The 25237-nt window shown below is 41.9% G+C and overlaps 2 protein-coding genes across 4 annotated transcripts in view; one reads left to right on the top strand and one right to left on the bottom strand.

Moving 5' to 3' along the window:
• Nucleotides 1-2621: 2621 nt before the first annotated feature.
• On the top strand, nt 2622-8185 carry LOC116316570 (leucine-rich glioma-inactivated protein 1-like). The gene is made up of 8 exons (XM_031735150.2): nt 2622-3533; nt 3748-3819; nt 4364-4435; nt 4552-4623; nt 5391-5462; nt 5898-6067; nt 6162-6326; nt 6457-8185. Exons 1-8 carry the CDS (start codon nt 3337-3339, stop codon nt 7272-7274), a joined length of 1638 nt encoding a protein of 545 aa, XP_031591010.1. The 5' UTR covers nt 2622-3336; the 3' UTR covers nt 7275-8185.
• A 771-nt stretch (nt 8186-8956) lies between these two features.
• mark1 (MAP/microtubule affinity-regulating kinase 1) overlaps nt 8957-25237 on the bottom strand; it is a 35494-nt gene continuing 19213 nt past the window's right edge. Inside the window, exons 4-18 of one of the 3 annotated variants that reach the window (XM_031735249.2) lie at nt 23365-23413; nt 22333-22398; nt 22014-22084; nt 20327-20383; nt 19984-20220; nt 18703-18822; nt 18065-18164; nt 17863-17975; nt 17573-17777; nt 16693-16874; nt 16469-16560; nt 15256-15396; nt 13334-13585; nt 10807-10851; nt 8957-10703 (exon numbers count right to left, since the gene is read on the bottom strand). In XM_031735249.2, coding sequence (XP_031591109.1) covers nt 10358-10703; nt 10807-10851; nt 13334-13585; nt 15256-15396; nt 16469-16560; nt 16693-16874; nt 17573-17777; nt 17863-17975; nt 18065-18164; nt 18703-18822; nt 19984-20220; nt 20327-20383; nt 22014-22084; nt 22333-22398; nt 23365-23413 — 2076 coding nt within the window. In that variant the 3' untranslated portion in view covers nt 8957-10357. The other 2 variants (XM_031735250.2, XM_039622038.1) reach the window with 2 other exon arrangements.

Raw genomic sequence — 25237 nt, 5'->3', positions numbered from 1 at the left:
AATTTTTATTAACTGCACAAATTTATAATTTCAAAAATACATAATTAATATACTGTAAAATAGTAAAAAAACCCCAAAACTGAATAGTATAGGGTGGAGGAAAGATGTTTGTTAAGGAAATGCTCATGTGCTAGACAGAGTCCAAATCAAATGACATGCAAACTGTTCTGGTAAGCTGATGCACCACGTAGATGATGTTGTTAAAGCCAGACTGAAACAGATCAGGATGTCAAGCTTCATTTCAGCTGTGATTTGTCCACAAAACATTTGTTTGGTTTCTGCATCCAAGGCTGAGCAAACTGCTGGAGACAGCTATGGTTTGACTGTTCTGTCTAAAAGAAGGGGAATAACCCCAGTTTACTGTTATGCCACAGTGACTGTTTGGGTATTTGCACTTGAGTGACAGAAAGACACTGATAAAGGATGAGGTGTATTTTTAGGTTTTTAAAAGTGTGTATGTTTTGAAATAAACAGTTATATTTATCTAGCTTTTTTCTAGGGAATCAAATTTTATTTATTCCTCTGCTTTTGTTTACTGAATATAAATATTTTTGCAGATTTCATAAATCGTGATTTTAATTGTCTTTCCACGCTCTTATGGTGGCAGCATAAGTTTAACAGCAGGGAGGCCTTGGATGGGCAGTTCTTGAGCAGCAGCTGCTTGTAAAAGCTTTACGGGGTGTTTTTGGCACAGCGTACACTTTCATAATCATATCATCATAACAATAATTAGCATCTTCTACTTCTTCATCATTCAATCACTGATGGACAGGAAAGGATCCTAAGATGTAATTTCATCGTTCATCAAAACATAATTTTGAGCATTATTTGTTTACATTTTTCATATAATTTAAGTTTTATCTATCAATATTTCTCTTCTTCTGTTCTGTTGTAATTACACATCATCAGAACTCCTTGTAAAGCTTTCACAAATGTCCATGAAGCCAAGATGAAAGCTAACACATTAAAGGAGGTATGCCTACTCTGTGGGCTGACAAGATGGCAGACCTGCAAAACAAGTGCATTCAGTCAGTTTGCTCAAGATCAGAGCGGGAGAGCCTCTAGCAATTTAAAATCTTGATAGTCGTGTAGAAAAGCTCCCTGTGGATGACGCTCTCTTCTCCTTAAGGTGTAAATCTTAGAGAAAGAATTTTATGAAGCTAGTGAGTCCACCTGACAACTAAACATATCTACCTTGCTCGGCATTTCCCTCTAGTGGGGAGTTCAGCTCATTTCTGTAGACTGCCAGACAGAATGGCTCTATTTTACCCACAGCCAGTGGGTGAAGACTGAACGTCTCCACAAATAATATAATTACATTAATGCATCTTTAGGTAAAGGGGCAGATAAGTCAGGTCAGAAGCTAATACAGACCCAAACAATGATCAAAAAGCACTGAAAGGTGAAGTTAGTAACACTGAATAATTTGTTACACGGGCATTATTCTGCTCGAGAACCTTTAGTCCTTGGATTCATCATGCTACAGTGACACTTACCACCCATGTAAACATTGTTCCAGCCCTTCATACCAGTGCCCAAAGGAACAGCATCTCCCATCGGCATGATGTCACACTGCTAAAACTGTTATGGCATGGCTCAAATAACACAACAAAGGCCACCCCAGCTTCCAAACTCCTCAGCTCTCAATGCAAGAGCATCTGGGGGATGTGCCAGAACAGGGCTGATCCACTGAGACTCCACCCCTAAACCACACAACACCCACAGAGGTCACGTGTCAATGCCCTGACTTAGGAGAGGGGCTGTTTGGGTGAAAAAGGGGAAATCTACAAAATATTACACAGTAGTCTAATGCAGTCAGTGATCAGTGTTTATTACAGGAAACTCCAAATACATATTAAAAAGTGAGAAACACTAGACTCACTGTGGTCATATTGTTACTGGAAAGTCTGTGTCCTACTCTGGTGATGAATGGTGACATTTATGAAGCACAGACACTACACAACATCTTGCAGCACACACAATATTATCTACTGTTCTCTCCCTGGTCCAGCAGCTGCTGATACTTCTTAGAAGCAGCCTAATAGCTTCATTCTTCCCAACTTCCTTTTTCAAACCTCCCAGAGGAGGATCACGGTCCTCTAATTCTCCTGCATTAGTAATATCACTGTAAACATGCGCAGGATATCAAGTATTGTAATCATGTCAGTATTTGTGCACTTTTCAAAAGCCCTGCGCATATTTGTACCAAGATGGGTCAGAAGCATGCAGGCCTGACAGCCACAGTGAGTAAACATATTAATCAGAAGTAAGAAATGAGATGATGACAGCCTTATAGGGCTCCAAGAGCACCCTCCTGAACAAGCAAGTGTCTGGCACAGAAGATTAAGAGAAAACTGCGATAAAACTGTCAAGGTGGTGGCTTGCAGCAGTATTAAAGCATAAAAAGAGACGAGTGGATTTTAGGGACCGTTTAACCTGCCCTTTGTTTTAGAGGATGAGGGGGATGGTACTGAGGCAGAACAGATGTCAGAGTGACAGGAGGGTTTCCCCACACCCCTCCACCACAGGTCAGAAATACTTTGCATCCTCCAGTCGTCATGGAAACCGAGTGCAAACCAGGAAATATACCCACAACATTTTACAAATATGGGAATATTTAAGAAAGCACAAAGTTTCGGTGACTTTATCGGCACTAAAGAACGCGTGATTTGTAACGGCAGGGTTTTGACAGTCAACATCTGGTTTTGAGCCAAATGTTGCAGCTTCCATAATCACAATTAATTGTCAGCGGGTTTCTCATCCGCTTCCCGCATAGAAAGCTTGTGTGCGTCTGCGCCACAGACGACAGTCCGCTGGCTCATGTCAGAGCTTCTTCTTCTCCCGCTGATTCACGAAAAAAATTGCACAATTCCGTTGCCCATTGGGCGGAATCCTCCAAGACCCTGACACGAAGACAGTGGCGTTTGCTGAAATCATAGGCGTGGTTTTGGATGAAGATGCTCCGTCTGCTCCCGCTGGGATCCCCACCTGCCCTCACACCGCGTTTGTCACCGAGCCAGCTGGAATATTCCTGAGCTTCAAGACTCCACAGCAAGCGTCACATTATATATTTATTATTATTGCTTTTGTCTCGGAGGGTTTAGATTTCTTTTCGTCTGGAGGTTCGGTGTAATTACGGCGCTGTGGGCGCACGGGTCGCCCGATTTTATCACCTCCAGAGCGGCGGTGGCGCACGGAGATAAACAAGAGCGGACATTCGCGTGGCCTCCAGGCAGAAGCGGCTGCAGCAGCGGTGGGAGAGGAACCACAGCAGAGACCCTGGTTCATGTGTAGGGCTGTTCGACTCGCAAGTTGTGCCCGCTGCGGATCTCAAGGATGGAACATACACACAAGATACCCAGCAGATCGCTGTGGCTCGGCTTACTTGTGGTGGCGTCTGTTTTACTTCTAGTGGACAGCAGGAGACCCAAGCCGCCTCGCTGTCCCTTAGTGTGTACATGTTCCAAAGATAACGCGCTGTGCGAAAGCGCAGGACTCATCCCTCGCAGCTTTCCCCGAGATATCACATCTTTGTAAGTTCTATTTATCATTGTTTTGAAATAAAAACCCGGCCCACTGCAGCGATGAACGCAACATGCTTAGCTCTACCTGCTGGTTAAGACGTGGATTTTTCCGCCAGTGCTGCATAATAATTGCATATCCAAGGAACAGACTGCAATAAGTGCTCGTCAGTCTGTGCTGTAAGCCTAAACAGTATGCGTGTGTGTCGTGTTTTTCCCCCCACAGATCATTTGTCAAGTCTGAATTCACTGAAATTCCGAAAGAGAGCTTCATCCTCACGCCTGCTCTGCATCTCCTGTGAGAAATCTCTTAGGAGTTTTTACTTTTTTCTTGCTTTCTTGCACTCTGTCAGTCCACAGTGAGCTGATCAACGCCATGTTTAATGTTCAAGACATTTCCCCCATAATGTTAGAATGGGTGTTGCTGTGGCTATTGATTATGTTGGAGAAGCCTTAAACCCAAAAAATCATTTGCTTAAAACGTGGTTTTCCTGCATCCCTTTTCATGGCATGGTGATTTTAAATCTCTCTGCTAGGCTTTCTTCCAAGCCCTGCATTAAAATGTCTCTGTGTATAATAATGTGAATCCAGTAATTTACGGGTAATTCCTTCTTTTGATGAGGGAATTCATTTCCTCTTTGGGTGGAGTACTGACAGAGACACTGTGTGTCTAAAAACAGACATGCAGGCCTGCAGGAATCCTCAGAGAGCACAGATCCGTGTCTTAAAAGTATGTGGTTTACAGTTAGCAACAATGGTTTTCTATTAGGCAAGATGTATTTTTATTATCCACTCGCTGACCCTGAATAGTAAAAATATTAATTTGAGATTTCTCCATGCAGCCTCTTCACAGCCAACAACCTGGAATCTATAAATGAGGATGCATTCATTGGTCTTCCTCACCTAGAATATCTGTGAGTAGTTGGTACAAAATTATCCTTGAAGTTGTTTTTTTTAATTTTGTGATTGTTTTGTTGCATTTCCCTGACATTATCTCCCGTCTCCTGCATTTTATCCAACAACTTTTCAGATTCATTGAAAACAACCAAATCAATTCGATATCACCGCATGCTTTTCGTGGACTGAAAACCTTAGTGCACCTGTAAGTACTTTTTCTGTTTTTTTTACTAGAGGTAGTAAAGAAACAAACACTACAGTTGCACGGGGATTTAATTTTGTGACCTATTTCATTTAAAAATCTAATCACTGATGACCTGCTTTGAGAGGGAGAACAAGAAAAGCTTTCTCTCATTTGCATCAGACATTGTAATCTATGTGCAGGTGCAGACAAGCACTGTTCCAGTAAAACCCTGACAGTTTTTATTGCGCAACTTATATTGCCACATAGACACTTCTCCCAACATTGTGCAGCTGTTATGAATATGATTACGAAGCAAATCCTGCCACCGTCAATGTCCACTGTAAATGAAAGTATAATATTCTTTCGTTACAGATTTGTGAAAGTACATTATAAGTAAAAACGCTCTGAGATTTTCTTTTATTGATGCAATAATATTTAAGATAAGCCTCTAAAGAAACTTATAAAATACTACACAAGTCCTCTCAACAGGAAAAAGTCTTTTTTCCACCGTCTTCATTGTAGCAGAGAAAGCCATAAAATGGCTGAGGAGGCAGTGCTAAAAATAGCTTAATGTTTCCTCAAACCCACAATAAGCAATTCCTGCTGTACTCTCCAGGGTGGCAATATGTGCCCCAAGCTTCTTAACAGATATCTGTGTACATACAGAAATACTGCATAAACAGATTGTAATTTAATAGTTTGAGGTGGCGTGGCTATGGGGAGGGGGGGATGCACATATAATCAATGTGGAAACCAGAAACTAAGCACAATTTTTTATCTATTTTCAGGAGTCTGGCGTACAATAATCTTGAAACACTGCCCAAAGATTTGTTCAAGGGTCTCGAGGCCTTGACAAAAGTGTAAGTATGAATTTTACCTTTGCCTAACAAAGAGATTCATTGCATTTCAATTTACATGCGTGCTACTGAGATAAATGAGATTTCTGTGGAGCCTTCTATATATAGAACATTGTATCATTATTCCACTTCAGCCGAGGCTCGAAAAATGTGTGGGTAGCTGGTGCTTTTAACGCTATTAAAATTGCATGCAGAACTGAGGAAAGAGATAAGTTTGCAATCTATCACCCACTGAAGATGTCCGGTTCTCCTTTATAGTCCCCCTTGATGATAATGAGGGCAAAGACTGAAGCTGTGAGGGCCACAGAGCAAAGCTAACAGCAGTCACACCTCAGTAACTCCAGCTTTTGGGAATTAGATGCATTCATAAAGCAGAGGCCTTTATGAATGCATTTAATACAGCATGTGGAGTTTAGTTTGGTGGTCTTTTCCCTTTAGAGACTTGAGGGGGAACCAGTTCACCTGTGACTGCAAGCTCAAATGGCTGGTGGAGTGGATATACAGCACCAATGCCACCGTGGATCAGATTTACTGTAAAGGCCCGGCCTCGCAGCTCGACAAAAAGATCAACGACCTCCTGCCACAGTCATTCGACTGCATCACCACAGGTGGAGTACAAGAAATACAGTTGTTTTCTCTCAAAGTTTCACTGGATTAAAAAAAAAAGTTATTTCAAGTGGGTGTTTTTTGTTTCACTTGCAGAGTTTGAATCCTACCAGTCCATGGATTTTAACTCCATATCAGTGGAAGCATTTTCTTTTGGGAATGACCAGTACGTTGTGTTCGCTCAGCCCTTCAGCGGGAAGTGCAGCTTTCTAGAGTGGGATCACGTGGAGATGGTCTTCAGAAACTTTGATTTTATTGAGAGTAAGTGAAAGATGCATTTTTTGTGAATGGGCTGTGCAAGTTTGAAAGGAGGGGTCAGTCAAACCTCTCAATGGAGATAATTATTGGAGGTGAAGATATTTATTTTTCATCCTTTCTTCTGCTTCACCAGGTACATCCACGGTGGTCTGCAAACCCCTGGTCATTGACAATCAGCTTTTTATCATTGTGGCTCAGCTGTTTGGTGGCTCGCACATCTACAAGCGTGACACGTCCGCTAACAAATTCATCAAGCTCCAAGGCATCGACATCCTGCAAATCCGCAAACCAAACGACGTTGAGACGTTCCGCATCGATAGCGAATTCTTCTTCGTCATAGCAGACAGCTCCAAGGCCGGGTCCACCACCATTTACAAGTGGAACGGCAATGGCTTCTACTCGCATCAGTCCCTACATAAGTGGTATCGGGACACCGATGTGGAGTACATGGAGATCTCCTCCAAGCCTCACCTGATCCTGTCCAGCAGCTCCCAGAGGCCCATCATCTACCAGTGGAACAAAAGCACCAAGAAGTTTGACAGGCGCAACGACATCCCAGAGATGGAGGATGTTTACGCTGTGAAGCATTTCCAGTTCAAAAACGATCTGTACATCTGCCTGACGCGCTTCATTGGTGACTCCAAAGTGATGCGCTGGGACGGGGCCCTCTTTAGAGAATTGCAGACCATGCCTTCTCGTGGCTCCATGGTATTCCAGCCCTTCGCTGTGGGAAACTGGCAATACGCCATCCTTGGCAGCGATTACTCTTTCACCCAGGTTTACCGCTGGGATGCCAAGAAGGGCGAATTTGTTCGATTTCAGGAGCTGAACATACAGGCACCGAGGGCCTTCTCTCCAGTTTCCATAGACAACCGTCAATTCCTGCTGGCCTCCAGTTTCAAAGGGAAAACTCAGATCTATGAGCACCGGATCATCGATCTGAGCAACTGAGCTAAGTTTTCTTCTGTTGCAGATTGGTTGGTGGGTGAATTTTGTGATTTTTTTTTGTCTAGACAGCAGGCTGTTGCAGCAGATGCAGTGCTGAACAACTCAGAAAGCGTTGATCCTAACTTGAGAACAGCAGGCATTACTCCTACTGATTTTAAAACTCTTCTAGTTAAATTAGTGCGCAGTAGATTAAAGGATAAATGTATGCATCTCAACCAAGCATATGTCCGAGATGCATTTTGAGTCCAGTGCATGCACCTCAAGTTAGGATTAGACCGCATATGTTGTCAAGTCATTAATGCATGACCAGGGCCTTACACGGGCCGTCCCATCCCAATAAATGCAGATCCATGTTCACTAATACATCTAACACTGGCCAGTAACTTTTTAATTTTTAATGTGTGTTCAGCCTTTTGTGTCACTCAATGTTTATACATTTCTAATGTCATATATTTATCTACAGAAACAAATGAAATTGTACTTTTTAACCTATTAACATGTTTAACTGAAGAAATCTGCCAAAATGAAATGTTTACATTTTTTCCGTCTTTCCATTTGTAAATTAAGCTTTTAAGAGTTTTTAAGAGTTTACCAACGACCGCGACAGATTATTATTAGATAATTGTTGGAGAATGATTTGAAATGATGACTTTGATTTGGAAAATATCAAAGGGTAGAGTCTACCTGTATATCCTTGCAGCTTATGCTTTTATTGTAATAGTTTGTATAATGTATTGAAAATACAGCTGTTCACAACTGGGAACTATTGAAGGTATTTTCAACCATTTTTGGGCACTGAAATGAAGGAGGACATTTGTCATAATGCTTTACCTTTGCCTAATGTGACTAATTGTGTCATAATTAGGATTGATATCATGCAATTTAGAGTCAATAAAGCTTAACATTTCATCGGAGCTCGCTGCTGGTGCTGTGTAGCATGATATGTCTTCAGTGTGACAAACTTAAAGCCAAAAACACAACAGCATATCTAAAGTACTGTGCAAAAGTCTCGAGCCAGCCCTCATTTCTTTATATTTTGATAAGAAAGGGCGATTTATTCAAACATACATGGAACTGATTATACCTCAAACATGGTTAAGATTTTCAGTCCAGTTCTTGTATAATTTGGCACACTTCACCTTTCCCTAAGAATGGTTTTCCTCACAGCTGTCCTTCCACTGAGACCATCTCTGATGAAGCTTCAGTTAGGAGCAAATGGATCAACTGAAGGGCCTTTTGAATCTCTTTGGTCCTGTGTCAGGTCTTTGCTGGATTTCTTTTTCTGTTTCTTAATGACATCACACTCAGATACTGTTAATTGGTTATAAAAAAAATTTATGCCTTCCATTTCTTTTGTCCTCCACATGTCTTAGAATTTTCTAAGGCCTTTTTAAAGTCAATTTTTCAGGCAATAACTGTTTGGGAAACATCTTATTTGTACACAAATACTATTTTATGCCTGTCAAACTGATCTTTGCCATCGTTCATAGGTTCTATGGTTTCAGTGTTCAAATAAGGATGGTGAAAAAAATTTGAAGAACATCTGGCTCCTTGGATGTAAAGAAATCAGTAGTGACTCGAGACTGTTGCACAGCACTGTACTTCCTAAGGCTAAATGAGGCAAACTGTCCTGAACCCTAGGTGTGTAATTATGTCAGACATGAAAAAAATAGAAGTAAAATAAATACAAACAAATAAAATCCTTTTTATTTTCTCCAACAAAGTGCACGCCTCAAATCTACAAAGCAGCACATTACAATGTAATGGAATAAATACAATAAAATCCGCTGAAATTTAAAAAAAAAAAAAATGAAAGAAAGAAAATTAACACACAAGCAAGGAGATACACAAGTACCTGCACAATCACACCGGTGGCAGGACTAAATCAGGCTCTTTAGAAAGGCTCCATCAAAGAAAAAATAAAATGCCTCGTCGTGGCGATCAACACGTCATGTATCATCCTGTCAGGTGCTTTCTAAAGTAAACCAATTTAAACCCTGCTGTTTTTTTTTCTTTGCCATTGAGGACTACCAAACTAACATCAAAGAAATACAGGTGCATACTCTCATGTTCATACACATCACCCTGGAAAAGTTGTGCAATTGCAGCAGGACCTCCAAATCACCAACCTACTGCCGAGAGAAAATAAAGTGAACACAATTTCAGTTTTAACTGAACTTACTACTCAAGTCTATGTGGTGCAACTTAGTGTTTTTTTCCATAGGCAAAAAAATATAACATAAAAGGCAAGGGAACATATCCCTCAATTTTCCACAAAATAATTTAGTGCTTTTTAAATAAAATTGAAAACACTATTTTCATATGGTGGCTCTTAAAAAAAAGAAAAAAAAAAGAGAAGAGAAAAAAAAAAATACAGAGTGAAAGATTAATGCTCCAAGAGACATCAATTATATTAGGAAAGAACTCAAATCCCATGAAAAAAAAGACAGTATTAACAATAAAAGTCTGTACAGAACGCAAAATTAATATACAGTACAATACAGTACCTGCAGATGTTATGCATACAGTACAATTCTCTTTTTACATATGGGCTCCAGCCTGATCTATATACTGACTTAACACAGGTGGAAAAGCGTCTAGTTTAGCATACGGTAAGTTTAATGGTTATTCAGCGAGGAGAGTAGATCTTGTAGTAGGCGTTTAGAAAAAGAAGACTGAAAACATTATTGCAGGATGGTCATCTTCAGTTGCATACTGCATGTGTTACATAAATGTGTCTTCTGACGTGGAGCAGCGGGCCGATGAGAGAGAGAAAGAGAGAGACAGAGGGCCGGACGGAAGGAGAAAAAAAAAGCTGGGTTAGCTGTTTGTTTTTTTTTTATGTTTTCTTTTTTGCTATCTCTCCGTCACAGACGTTAAACTTTGCAATATCTCTCTGATCCACTACCCTGTACAGTACATTCGTGGCCAGTATTGCACGTTTACCAGCCGAGTCCACCCTGATACTGCATGGCGAGGACCGTCAGTGCTGAATTTTGTCCTGCGAGTCGACACTAATCCAGTGATGAGATGAGACTGCGACCAGAGCTCACCAGAGAAAAGACTGACTGGGACTCCATCTGCCGTCACAGTTTGAGCTCGTTGGCAATTTTGCAGGCGATGTTCTTAAAGGCGATGGACGTGCCCGATATCCTCTTGAAGCGCACGCCATTGAGCGAAAGGCGGGGCAGCTTGCACACCTCCATCTCCCACTGGACCAGATTGTCCTGGCGAGCGTCGCCGTGGACACAGAAAAGGAGGAAGCGCTCGCGCTGCTCGTAGTCGCAGCTGTTGGCGTCCAGGACTTTTCTGATCTCCCTCATCATCTCGGAGGGCTCCATGGAGGAGGTGGTCTTCATGCTCCAGGTGAAACGCAGGGAGCGTGGCTTTGAATCCCGACCGCCGTCCTCCTTAGTGTCGCCAGACGCACTCCTGAGGAAGAAAACATCAGGGAGAGAGTGAGAGCAGGGACAGGGGAAGTAGGCTGAGGTGGGTTTCACGTTCTCTGTGAACTTGACATCTCACAAATTCTTACCTTGGTGTTTCTGTCCTGGCACTGGCCTCGCCCTCACTAGGCACCCTGAAATAAACCAGGAATAGACTTGTTATTCCCTTGGGATCATATCAACACATGCAGCCCCACCCCGACTCACTACTAAACACCACCCCCATCATTACTGGACACAGAGGGGGTGTCAGGCATCATGCCAGGAAAGAATCCACACTCCTGGGTATCAGGGTTCAGCACACAATGATTGTGACGGTCTTTGTTTTGAGGGTCATTCTATTATAGCTCACATTAACCAAATGCATCATCCCATCTACAATACGCTACCTTTCCTTAATCCCCACTGATCTGCAAAGAGCGGAAAAGCGTTTCTAGATAGTCGATTCGGCCTCTGGATTTTTGCCTGGTCTTTTCTGTTAAGCTCAGCCAAAGGATGGGGGAGAATAAGGAGAGGAAAGCTAGCAACTTGAGAAGCAGATATCTGGTGGCTTAGTAAAGAAGAAGCTGGTGAGCCGTGAGGTTTGTTTAAGAGGCGGTGGACACAAGGGAAGGAAATACAACTGCATAACAAAGGGTGTCAGTAGGCAAGGACGTGGTGTAGTGGGCAAGTACGCAAGGGGTTAAGGAAACACGGGCCAAGGTCATAGTGGGCACAAAGAGGTTTGGTTTATTTCGGACGGGGGTGACAAGTGCAGCAAGCGTTATGTTCTCCTACCTCCGGGTCGACCTGAAAGACAGAGCTCTAGGCGGGGAGAAAAGGAGAGAAAGCTGTGAGCCTCCACCAGATGGACCAGCGTGAAGGTGCTAACGGCTGTATGGATGACGAGGGGTGGCAGTGTGGATGTGTGATATTCACAGAGGACTGGGGGAAACTATGCAGCATTTATAGTAAACAGGCAGAGAGCGTGACGCTTCCTTCATTTTTATAACTGGAAAGTTCACATAAAGGAATCCGAACATACGTCGCAACTCCTTTAATCACTTCAGTAACTTTTACACTGAATCAGAGACACACAGTATGTCCAGGGAGGATTTTTATGCCTTACATACACGAAAATAACAGAAATTCATTGACTGGGAAATCTTTGGCTCATACCAATATTTGAAATAATGGATTTAAAAATGTTACAAAACAGATCCCATAGCAGTTTCATTTCCCCCCCCCCCCACACTATCCAAGATAGTGAAGGCGAGCATCCTCTGATACAAATGTTCAGCTGCTAGGTCTGTGTATCCCTGGTAAACAGACAAGCTTGGTGTAGTTTTGTTGTAGTACATTTTGCAGACCGACAACAACATAAGACTTTGTGCTTGTCAGCCAGTGTTAGCCATCAGTTGTGTATCGAGATTTGAATGCATCTAATAATTTGTCCAATGACTGATACCTGCAACATAATTCACCTCACCTCAGCTTTACTTTTTATTTTGTTAAACTTATACAGTGACCATGATAAAGCTAACACCTGGTATTGTTAATGTGAGCCTGTTAGCAGGTTTTTACCAAGTATAGCCTTACAGAGCTGATAGCATGGAAGGAGACTCAAGTCTTTTTCTGAACTGCTTTGTAATCTATTTAAAAAATGACTGTATATTAATTTGGTGTCAGACTAGAAAGAAAAGTGACTTTCTGATTTAGATAATGTACAGTACTATGCAAAAATCTTGAGTCACTGCTCATTTCTTTATAATTTGTTTCCAAGGAGCATTTTGGTATAAATTGCCATCTATAAGTATAAAGGATGGCAGGAGAGAGTGTCTACAGTCTTCTGTAAAACATGCTGGAGTCTCCTGTCATGGTTTGGGGCTGCATTTCAGCCAGTGGGGTTTGGGATCCGGTCAAAAATGGAATCATTTGCATGCAACAGCATCTGAAAAATGTCTGTTTGGCAGCAACTTCATTTTTCAGTGGTACAATGATCCCAAACACACAGCTAAAGAATACTTGAATAGAAAAACAAAACAGTTATTCAGTTGTGGATTTACCACCTCAGAGCTTCAAACCCAACATTATTTCTACATAGCAGAAAAAAGCAGCTAACACCCAAAGAAGAGCTCTGAATGTCCTTCAGGAAGCCTGGAGAAATATTCCTCAAGACTACTTAAGGAAATTACAAGAAAGAGGTTGTGTTGAAAAAAGAAAAGTGGTCAAACCAGATGTTATTTCCATGTATGTTTGCACATTTAAGTAAATCACTGCACTTGTTTCCCATTATCCAAGCAAAATAAGAAGAAACAAGCTGTGGCTCATGACTTTTGCACAGTACTGTAAGTTTGAACACAACAAAGCAGGAAGAACGACTTCCTGATCTGGAAATGGGACTACACCAGGAGCACATGAATGTTTCTCCCAGTAGAACCTGCATTTCCCTTCAATAATAAAAGCACCTTAGCACAAAGGAAGTATAAATTTGTAAAGTATGGCTTTACTTCCTGTAGTTTTGAAAACATTGAGCTGTTCTCAGTCAAATATTTGTTTAACATGTAGCTCTGACTCTGAGACCACGGTGGTACAATAACTGTTGGGTGCAACGACTCTAAGGTACAAAGCACTGACCTGCGGACAAACTTGGAGGTGATCTTGCTAATGATCCCTGTAGAGGTGCCCCTGCGTTGTTGAGCAAGAGCCCCCGTATCATGAGACAATGTGGGTGAAGCTGGAGGTCCGTTGTAGGTGGCGCTGCGGCGGTCTCTGAGCTGGGCTCCGTGAAAAGTGCTGCGACTGGTGGTACCACGGGGGAAACGGTTCTTCTCTGGGGTGCTAATACTGTGTGCAGACGGAGAGGTGGAGGGGCCGCGTGGAGACGAGCTGCAGAATAAGAAAAACGCATTGGAGGAGATGAACATCTGGCACATTTCAGTTTGTATTTTAGAATGAAGTTATGGTACTTCTCGATGAAAAGTACATTTTTAATGCCATTGCTGAATCCGAATGACTGTGTGAGCGTGCAGGGTGAAACAGCAGTTTGTGACCATCAGACTGTTTTTAAAGACACAGACCGTAGATTTAATTGTTCCATTTGCTGAGTGAAATTAAAGCAATGAATACAAAAAAAATTAACTAAGGTGCAAAAATATATCTGTTCCAACAGATGTTTGTAATTTGTTTCTGAAGTGATGACCCAAGGACATTTGCTTACCATTTTTTGGACATACTTACAGCTATTGATTATTATTCTAGTAATCAAGTACTATCAATTATTCCATTGATTAGAAATTGCAACGTTTTGCATGTGTTTAAGAAAAAAGAATCATTTATGTGCCATATTAAATACAATTTTTAAAAGAAAACATTATGTCAAATGCAAAATTAAGTAACCACAGTAGAATAATACTAAAAAAAAAGTTGCAAACACCTGAAACTAAGGCATAAAATAAATACCCTTTCCTCCGGAAAGAATTCTTCTTACAATATTGAGTCAAAAGGGTTTGATAGTACCAAATCTCCTGAATGAGGCAGATCTGGTGTGTGTTCATGATGTGCATGTGTTTTGTGCGTGTATCTGTGTGTGTTATATTCTATATCAGGCTTGGCCAACTCCAGGCCTCGAGGGCTGGTGTCCTACAGGTTTAAGATCTCACCCTGGGTTACACACCTGAATCAAATGATTAGTTCATTACCAGGCCTCTGGAGAACTTCAAGACATGTTGAGGAGGTCATTTAACCATATAAATAAGCTGTGATGATCAAGGACACGTCTAAAACCTGCAGGACACCGGCCCTCGAGGCCTGGGTTTGGATACCACTGTTCTATATTAAGTAGACCTGGAAAATTATGTTCCTAAAGCCTTAAACTAAATATGGTCTTTGCCCCCTTTAGAGTCACTCCTGCTTGCTATAGGCATCTCTCGAATGAAAAGTAGGACGACTGCCGTCATCCTTCAGCAAGCTGCCTAAGTTAAACATCGCGCCAGACTAAGTTAAAAGTTCATCTGTTCATCTCACTTTCTACACATGCGCTTTTATTATAACCTCTGTAGCTTTATTGTAGAATTTACGCTGTGCAAAACAAACGGTGGTGGATGGGAGCAAAGTTCTCTTTTCTTCACAATGGCGCTTGATGAACAGGTAGTTTGGTTAACGAGTGCTATCAGCTTTTCCCAGTAAAGGTTTTAAAGTTGATTACAAGAACGAGCGGTGTCGTTTTGGATGCTAGAAAAACATTTTATTTCACTCCACCTGAGCTCACCATCATGATAACAGCTGTGTGTGTAGACCGATTCCGGCCCCACGTTAAACTGGTTAGATGGTGACGACTGAGCGCCAAAGAGTCATGGATTAAACAAAGCACTGAAAGTTTCTTTTATGATTGAGTTATTTAAGTTACTTGAATCTTTGCAGCCCTACTATGGATATTTATTTTCTTCCATATTAATTGTAAAATTTCAAAAGAAACCTGAGATTTTAAATCACCATCTGGACATTTAACTTAAAATAAATACACCATTGTAATCTCCATCACCTACTCGGCTGCTCACCTGGCTTTAAGCTCAGTGTTGTCATCGATGGGGGGCAGTGTGCTCTTTGAAGGATGCCCTGATGATGACATAGACTTGGTGTGACGAGGTCGTGTGGAGCTCATTGCAGTCGACGGGGTACTCCCTGACACCTCGGTTAAACTGGAGACCGAAGCAGAGTACGGATAAAGATAAAATGTTCAATTCACATTATTTATACAGCATATTCACAAATGTGAAACCACAAGTTTCTCATTTGTGGCTTTCAAAAAAACCAAAAACAAACAAACAAACAAAGAAACAGGCATGGAAAAACATGCATACACACACACACAAAAAAAACTGAGGTGTTTTCACACCTGCCCCGCTTAAAATCAAACTCTGGTTTGTTTTGCCACTTGTCGCAGTTTATTTGTACAGATGAGAACATGGGAATCACGCTCATACCGGCAGGAGGCCCTGACTTACACCCAGAACACGCTGGAGACATCATGTCTCTCAGTGGCCTTGGAACATGTTGGTTTCCCCCAGATGAGCTAGAGGAGGTGGTTGGGGAGAGGAAGCTCTGCCCCAGTGACCCAGTGCCAAATATGTTGTATAAAATGGATGGATGGATAAAAGAAGGGACCAGTTCAGCCCGCTTTGAATAGGGTTACCACGGCCCCCAGCCAGGCCTGGGGAGGGAGCTCGAGGGAGGGCGGCTGGTGCCCGAGCCTTAGCCCTAGCCCATGGACCCCAGTCAGGTGACACCCAAAGAGAAGACATTGGCGTGCCTTCCTGTAGACGCACCGCCTGCAGGAGGTGCTGTAGGGGTCATGTGCAGTGCGTGTCAGATGGATAAATAGAGAAAGAAAACCTTTAAGCTGAGCTAGCTACCAGGTGTACAATGCAACTTTGAGCTACACGCCTTCCTGTAGCTAGGTATGCCTTGCATTCTGGGATGCAGCAGAGTACCATAGACATGCAGAGTGCACAAACTGTAGCATTTAACCATAAAATAAACCGACTGCTCACCAGCCCAGAACACAACTCTTCCATCCTGTTATGAGTTTTGTTGCTGTGCCCCAGGCACTTCTAACCAATAAGCAAACTCGGCATTCTCATGTGGTTTCTAGTGATGCATTTTAGTTCACTTGTAGCTTTAAGTGTATGTGAAGAAACCAACACAAAACAGAGCAAAAGTACTGTAGGTGTGAAAACTGATCTATAGATTAATCTAAATGCTAGCACGTACCTGCTGTCTTTGCCATTGGGAATAGCTGAATAGCGGTCAGTGGAGGATCGTTCACACACGTATGTGTTCCTGCGAGTCATAGACCCGTTGGTCTGTTTGTGCGGAGAGACAACAAAAAAAATTACTGTGAGTTATATAAAAAGGACAAAACGTTTTCTTGAGTATTAAAGTTGAGTGCAGTTGTTTATTCAGGAGTACGCAGTGTACAGTGCCCACTTCCTCACCCCCACAGCACTTGTGGTTTTCTTCCTCTCCTGCACCCCCAGGGGCGAGGCGGGTACATCTCCTTTTGAAGTGCTGAGCTCTAGCCGGCGCGCTCCGTCCCACTCCTCCCTGTGGTCACTTTCCACGCTCAAAGCCTGGCCACGCTTTGTATACGATACCGCCGGCGGCACAGATGGACCCACTAGGAGAGACGCACACACAAACACACGGGATTGGAATTACTAATGTTTGACCAAGCGCGTCGTTATTTCTACACCTCCAACATTTAAGCTTTCAGGAGAAAAAGAACAGACGAGGACAGTGTCAAGCAAAGCCAATCAAAGCCAGGATTTATACATCATCGAATCTGTCAGAGGCAGCATCAACACTTTGTTTCTCGAGTTATACAGATACAGAAGCCAAGGTGAGCACATATCGAGCAGAGCTGTTCCCTCCACATGCTTTGAGGTGCTGCTCCTGAGGGAGCTGCAGGAAAGCAGCAAGCCAGAAGATGGCGCCAAACACAATGGCCCCACAAGACTTAGGAGGAAGCTGCTACACAACCAGTGCAGTGTGCAGGTTGCGTCACTGATTTTGAAATTTAAGTGTTGGTTCACTGTTTAGGAAAATTAGACCACATTAAGCAAACAAGTTAGTCAGCCGAGGTTTTACAGACTTTTTTTTTCTCCACCATAAATAAATCTGAGAGCACAAGGAATGGAAAGTTCCTAAATTAGTGTCAACGGTGGGAAAATGTTTCTGTTGTAAAGCTTATTGAGGTCTATTCAGCAGTGCGCACACTGGAGTCTCATCATTCGGCCAATCATCAGTGACTGAGAGTAACTTCCCTCTACACAACACGCAGCACTCTCAGAGCCGGGAAGGATGAGGTTACTTTACTTGGCTTCTCTACGACACCACCACCACCACCACCATCATCATCATCCCCACCATGATCACTGTAGCGGCGCTGCTTCTGATTGGTCGAGATGCTGCGCGTGACCTTGGGATGGGCGGGAGAAATGCTGGAGCTGTTGTTGATGTCACTGGTCGGCCGCTGTCGCTGACCCAGGATGCTGTTAGCCAGAGGCTCGCTCCCTTCGAACTGCAACGTGAAGGCAGATGTGGTCACATGACTCACTGCAGCGGTGATGTAGGCGATCAATGAGACGCAAGTCAGACAAACTCACCTCCGGGGCTTTTCTTCCCAGGAGCAGGTAAGTGGCCATGACTTCGTCATATTTTTGACTCTGCAGGGAATCGGTGATCTCATCTTTAGGGAAACCCATCGTCACCATGAGCTCTGAGTGATGGAGTCAGTTAACATTAGAGGCGAGAATCCCAGAATTTTAAATGACAAAGAATGAGATCAACACAAACACAAACACACACCTATTCTGGATGAATCACTGAAGTCCGCCTCAGGCTCGATGTAAGGTTTAAGCTCCTCCTCCTCGTGACCTACATTCATCCAGTGGTCTTTCATGATTTGCTGACAAAGAAAGAAGGCAATTAAAAATCATGTATGTCTTCTTTAACGGCTCGTAATTAATCAGCTATACAACACGCAACGGGAATTTGACGAAAGGCTGACAACATGGCGATCAATTGTTATTATTACTGGAGAAATCTTTACTATTGAGCCTGGGTCTGAGTGCAGGGATGGTATTGACCTGTAAACAATGAGTGTCCAAACACTATTTGCAAAGGAGAAAAACTCATAATGATGAATGCGCATCGTATAAGGATTTTGTACACAAAATTAAGGATTATTTCCATTCCATTTAGTTTTTCCTGTTGATGAACGCTTTAGTGAAATCAAATTTTAAGTCCACTCTTTGAAGAATATCATTCCTCTGACAGGCTATAAAATTAAAACCACTCTCTTGCTTTCCACCCACCACCAGTGGCAATTACCTGCTTCCATGACGTAAAAACAATATTACTCCAAATGGTTACGACTATCTTTTTGACTACTTGCCGAAGAGGAAATAACTGTTAAGCTGCATCAATGCAAACACAGGTATTACCTCCAAACTGCCTCGTTTCACGGGGTTGAGCACGAGCAGTTTCTTTAGCAGGTTTTCACAGTCTGTGGACATGTAGAAGGGAATACGGTACTTTCCTCGCAGGACTCTCTCTCTCAGCTCCTGCACACCAAAGTCGCAGACAGACAGGAGGAGAATTTAGCAACAAAGTTTAGCAATAAAAGGAGCAGCATCATTTTTCCCCATGTAAGCCATTTGAAAGGAGCAGACCCCAGCGTAAACAACACAATCGCTGCATAATGTTGCTTATTTACTCATCAAGTGTGCACTCAGCAGCTATTTAGAGTCAAGTGGTGAATGCCAGTCAAATATTTATTCTCCTATGGCTCCGTTTTGGCTGGCTGTGTTCACATGATGTACTTGTGGCTATAAAGATATTGATCAATGCACCTATAATACTGCAGGTCATTCAGCCCGCTGTGAACATTAGTATATCTGACTAAATTTAGTCCAAACTGTTGCTTTATTAAAGGGACATGAATTCACGCGCATGTCTCATTACACACAATACACAGTAAATTCCACCTTTAATTTTTTATGGTCGAAGTAACCACCTCTTGAGCATGTGAACATCGTAAGTCTGTCAGAATGGCTCAGATTTTCTTTTTGGCCCAACTTCATTTAATCGGGCTTTTTGGAGTTCAAGCTATTTCATACTCAAACAGAATTATTCAAACTGATAAATAAAAGATGTAATTACTGAAACTGTTACAGTTCAGCTATAATTATTTGGACAATAAATATTTTTAATAAAATGTGCTGAAGCTCAGAGGAAGGAAAAGATTTGGATTTGTAGTTTTACTGTTAGTTTCTGTTTTTTTCTTCTTTCTATACGACTTGTCTCTCAAAAAGCTTTTCTTCAATCTCAACTGTGATGTGGACAATTAATAAAGAAATTTGTAACTCATTTCGAGGGCAACACCACAGTTGTACTAACCACGGCGAAACCTGGTAGAAAAATAACTCCTCCCTTTACGTACTTTACTTTACTTTACTTTTCTATTGTCTGAATGCACACAACTGACAATATCTGCAAGACCCAAGTGCAATATGATGTTAACATCAGATGATTACATAAGCATTTTATCTGAAACACACAGAGCACTTTATCGACATGTGGACAGTCAGAGGTGGAAAGTGCTCACATAGAAAAAACTTTCCCAAGCTTATCACCAGTTGCAACATTAAAATTTCCAAGTAGTTCCTGAGTCAATATGAACTACTTAAAAAACAAAAACAAAAAAAAACAAAACAGCTGCCCACCTTTAGGTTCTGCCCATCAAAGGGCAGTGAGCCGCTGACCAGTGTGTAGAGGATAACCCCTAGACTCCAGACATCCACCTCTGGACCATCGTACTTCTTCCCCTGGAAGAGTTCGGGAGCAGCGTATGGCGGAGAGCCACAGAAAGTATCCAGTTTGCTGCCCACAGTGAACTCATTGCTGAAGCCAAAATCAGCTATCTTGATGTTCATATCTGCATCTAACAACAGGTTCTCTGCCTGCAGTGAGGAGAAAAAGAGGCAAAGCACACCATGGACTGTCAACACCGACAGGAAGTGACTGATGTGGATAATCGTGAGGAGAAATTGTCTCACAAACTTTCACCTTTAGATCTCTGTGTACTATCCTCCTCTGGTGACAATACTGCACTGCAGACACAATCTGAAATATTAAAAAATAAAAAACAGGCATTAACAGTAATTAAATACATGTACAATATCATGTATATTACATAGAAATGCACACAAAAACTGCAGCCAACAGCTATTTTCTTCATTGATTACTCTACCGGTTTTTGTTCACAAACTGTTTTCGTTGGGCTAGCTGGTGATTGTAAGGGCGCTTTCACACCGATAGCTTGTTTACTCTGGTGCGAATCAGTTGATGAGTTTGTAAACTAGCAGCTTCATCCCAGGGTTTGGTTTGGGTTCACACAGACAAAAATCCAAGTGAAATCCAAGTGAACCAAAACGCATCACAACAAAGCACGTGAGAACGTTCAGTGCACTCATTGGCTGGGGCGGGAGCAACAAAAGGTATATACAGGAAGAAGGTGTTGGGTGAGAAAACTGAATTTACGTTCATTTCAGTTAGTTGCTAGCCCATACACACCTTTGCACATCTATAGTATCTTCCTGCAGTTAGAATAAAAAAAACAAAACGTACGTTTCTACGGGATTTTTTTTTTTTTAAACTTAAACTTGTAACATACACCAGGGTAGTTGGTTCAGATCGGGGTCAGATTACGTTCACACCATAAATGAACCATTCTGGAGTTTGTTTGGAACCGTTCCAGACCACCTCCCCCCAATTGTCACGGTGCGGTTGTTTTGTCTGATCACACCTGCACAAACTAACTGCACCAAAGGGGAAAATTAACCAGAATCAGAGTTTGGTTTCCACAGGTGTGGAAACCCCCTAAATTAGCCACAGATGTGAATATAACTTAAACGGCTGTCTATCTCTTTGGGCTAGCCCTGCAAAAGACTAGCTACCTGATCAGGTGCACCTCGCCTCTCATGCTATGCCACCTGGAAAAGGCTTCAGACCCCCCAGTGAAATTTATATTTGAATTAGCGGTTAAGAAAAATAGAAGGCTGGATATTGTATAAGATTTTTGCAGTGACATTGTTTATCTCAAACCGTGAGACAAACAAACAAAGAGAGCTTTCATGCAAGCAAAACATTTTATTAGTAGTTTGCACATGATCTTTAATTTGGCGCTTTTTTTTTTACTTGAGTATCACTGGGCTGTTTTGAGCTTTACTTCAGGTTTATGACTTGTATTTGTGAAGTTTTTGAAAATCCTAATGTCTCTCATGCAGAGACCGCTGTTACTGTGTGACAACACAGGCTTACAGGCTACACGCAGGCTAGCATGTCTAAGCCTTACAGATTTAGACACGCTAGAATAGAAACGACATCAATCAAACAGAAAACCTGCTGTTATTTAAAAGAGGCCACAAACCTGCATGCACTCAGACACACGTGAACACATCTGGATTTTGACCCTGTTGACGTTACACCGAAGAAAAAAAAACAAAAATAAAATTGAATTCTGTTCACTTTCAGGCCAAGCATGAAAGGAAACTAGTAAATCCACAAACTACTGTAGATGCCTTATTGCTCCTGCAGCACCACTAGATGTCAGAGCAGCATCTAAAAGGAAGTTGTTCCCTCTTTCCTCTGCAGTCGGTGATAAAGCTTGATCTTGGTGCATGCAGTCTTCTCTCAAAAAACAGAGTAAGGGAATGACGACAGAGGCGTGAGCGCTGCGATACTGATGACTCACCTGTCTGAACTTGGCTCTGGCCTCCTTCTCCTTCATTCTGCCATGAGCCACTAGATAGTCAAACACTTCACCTGTATAAAGAAGAATTATGTAATTATCAATAGGTTTCATAAAAATCACATCATAATAACCATGTACTAATGCTTGCTTTGAGGTAACAAATAACATGTTTAATATTTAATTTGAAATGGTGACTAGCTGGAGTGACAGATTTGTAAATAAGCATTTTTGCAATGAATATTAGAGTTAGACTAACACAGAGTGACACTCAGAACAAAATGTCACCTGTTTGGTGGACATGAATTAATGCTTCACTTACCACCACTGGCATACTCCATCACCAAATAAAGAGTCTTCTCCGTTTCAATCACCTCAAACAATTTCACTGCAGGAGAAAGTGGGGAAAATGAGGCAGAGATGAAGTAAATCAAAAGCTAATTGAAGGTTGTGATTTGGTGTAAGCTGAGCTTGCTGGTCTGGTCTATCCTAATGCAATAAAACTCTTAACAGAGTCTGAATGGTGCCAGCATGGTACAAAGTGGCATTAAACCATTTGCTAACTATGCTTGTACTTTTGCACAGTCAGATCAAGATGTGATAATTTCTTTATATTTTTTTAGGAAAATGGGAAGCAGGTGCTGCGATTTATTTAAACAAGTTCAAACATACAGTAGATAAGACAAAACAGAGTTTCTGCAACTCTAAGGAGCCTAAAAGTTAATATTTGGTATGACTACCTTCATTCTTTAACACAGCAGTCGTCAGGAATAGTTCTCAAGACATCTTTATGGACATTTAAAGCTCTTCTTTGGATGTTGGCTGCCTTTTGTTCTTTTTACTCTCAAGTTGATCCCACTCAACATGACTGATAGTTCAGTCATGTTGGCCTTTGTGTGTTTTTCTATTCCAGGTATGCTTTTACTGTATTTGGCAGTGTTTTGGGGATCACTGTCATGCTGACAAATGAGGACCTTTGCTTCAATCAGACACTTCCAGGTGATATTGCATGGAGGAGATTTCCCTGCAGCCAATGTTCAAAGAACAACTTTAAAAGACCTTAAGAAAGCCTGGAGAACTATTGCTCAAGACCAGGTAGAAGAAAAGAAAAAACAAAACATTCTGGCTCCTTAAAAGCAAAATATAAAAAAATGAGGTGTGGATCGTGAGTTTTGCACAGTATTCTAAGTAAAAGAATAATTTGCAGAAGGAAAGTACAATCTTATCAAAGTGTGAGATGTTTTCATGGATAAAGGAGTAACTTAACCGGGATCGTTTGTTACACAGTGTGTGTTTACAGGGAAATACTAATCCAAACTCACTGAGGGTCTTGCAGGTTGCTGTTTGGGCTTACCTATATTTGGATGATTCAGAATCTTCATTATTCTGACTTCCCTGAAGAGCTGTAGAGACACACAGGAACATTTAATGCACCCACAAACATGTCAAATGAAATTACAATCAATGAGCACTTAGTGTCAGCTCAGGCTCTGCTGGGAAAGCACTTATTAAGCACTGATTAGAGGAGTTAAGTGAAGGGAACTCAGCCACAATAAATTACATGCATCTACGAAACCATAAGAGAACCTGAGGATGACAGGACAACTGCACTGTGTGAAGCAACATGGCGTAGTGAAAACATTGTGCTAAACCCTGCCCTACACAGACAGGGTAGAGAATTACATCTCCACTGACACGCTGCAGTCCAGCAAGCCGGCCAATCGGTTGTCCAAACAGCCAGTCAGCAGCATCACACGCACAGCCAGCCACTGCAGAGAGGCAGTACACAGGCTCAGAGCCAGTCAGACATCTGCTGCCTAATGTAATCATCTTAGCATGCAAAAAAGATGCAGAAATGATGCTGATGCCTTAGTCACATAACTGTAGAAAACAAAATGTAGAAGAAGGTCCGTCTACTGCAGAGGGAGAAAGTTTCTATCCAGCCACAGAAGGATAGAGGAAAATCTAATTTCTCTGAGCCCCCCTGTGCAACATCTGAGTGATGAGTCAGAAAGCAGAATCATTTAAAACTCAGTCTTGGCATGGCTGTTTATGTCAGACGAGCTTCTGCAGCCACTTAGAGGTGCTGTTGAATCGTCTACATTCTGCCGATTCTCAGCAGAGCTCTGCTGAGGTTGTGTTTGAGTGTTAAATTTCAACACGACTGGGATTTCACACCTGAGGCAGAGCGCAGATTTTTGCCATTTGCTGGCTTCGACTCAGTGAAAACTGAGCGACGCTTTGATCCACAGTCTGTTCTAAAAACGAGGAAAAATATGTCGTTATCGAATGTGTCAAATTAAACGAAGAGAATGGATACTGTAGTGTGGCGTGTGTGTCTATACGAGCGTGTTTGTTCGACTTCTTTCAGTGGCCTTTTAGGTCTTACATAAGTGCCGGGATAGTCTATGTTTCTAGGTCATCAAACACAGCTATTACACCAGTGTGAGCAGGCCTGACTCTGTGGGACCTCTGAGCCACAGTCTGGTTCAACAACATGCAGGTACTCACTCTCACTAATTCTTTCTTTGGGTCCCTGTCTCTACTTGCTCACCTGCCTCACTTTTTCTTTTCTTCCTCTTATTACATCCAAAAAAAACACACCCACGCCCACACAAGAATAATGCAAGAAAAAGTCTGAAGTTTTCTTAAACCTAAACAACATATTTTCCCCCCAAACAACAAGTGTGGTTTGAAGACTTGCATAGATTATTGCCCAGTGCCACAGAGCTCCGTTGTTGTCCGGAAACTATTAAAACCACATCAGTAAGGCACACTCGGTGACATTTTCCCTCATTACAATGTAGATGGGCACTGTAGTTTATTCAGAGGCAAGCCCACACTCCTCCCACTGCTCTAAATGTTCTCATCAGTACAAAATAAGCAGTTCAAGACAATTTTTTTTGTAAAGAAATCTTCATCATAAAGTTTCAAAAATGTCCTTTTCATTGTCATGTTAATGACATTTATTGACAATAGCAAAAAAAAATGTAATTATATTCCATCTCTATTAAGTAAGCTAGCTTCTTTGGCGTTTCATGACAAATGACAGTAATACAGACGTAACTGAATTTCATTTTATAGCTTTTCACCATTTTAAATATCAGGCCCAAAAGAGATGCACTGGCCAGCTGAGCAGCACCAAAAGGCCTGAAAGACCACAGAAGACAACTAAAACGCATGCTAAAAGAATGATTTCCATTATTAAGAATAACAACTTCTCAGCA

Source organism: Oreochromis aureus, linkage group 13 (genome assembly GCF_013358895.1).
Source record: "Oreochromis aureus strain Israel breed Guangdong linkage group 13, ZZ_aureus, whole genome shotgun sequence".
Taxonomy (NCBI): domain Eukaryota; kingdom Metazoa; phylum Chordata; class Actinopteri; order Cichliformes; family Cichlidae; genus Oreochromis; species Oreochromis aureus.
The sequence above is the reverse complement of the archived record's forward strand: the minus strand, read 5'-3'. Positions and strand labels throughout refer to the sequence as shown.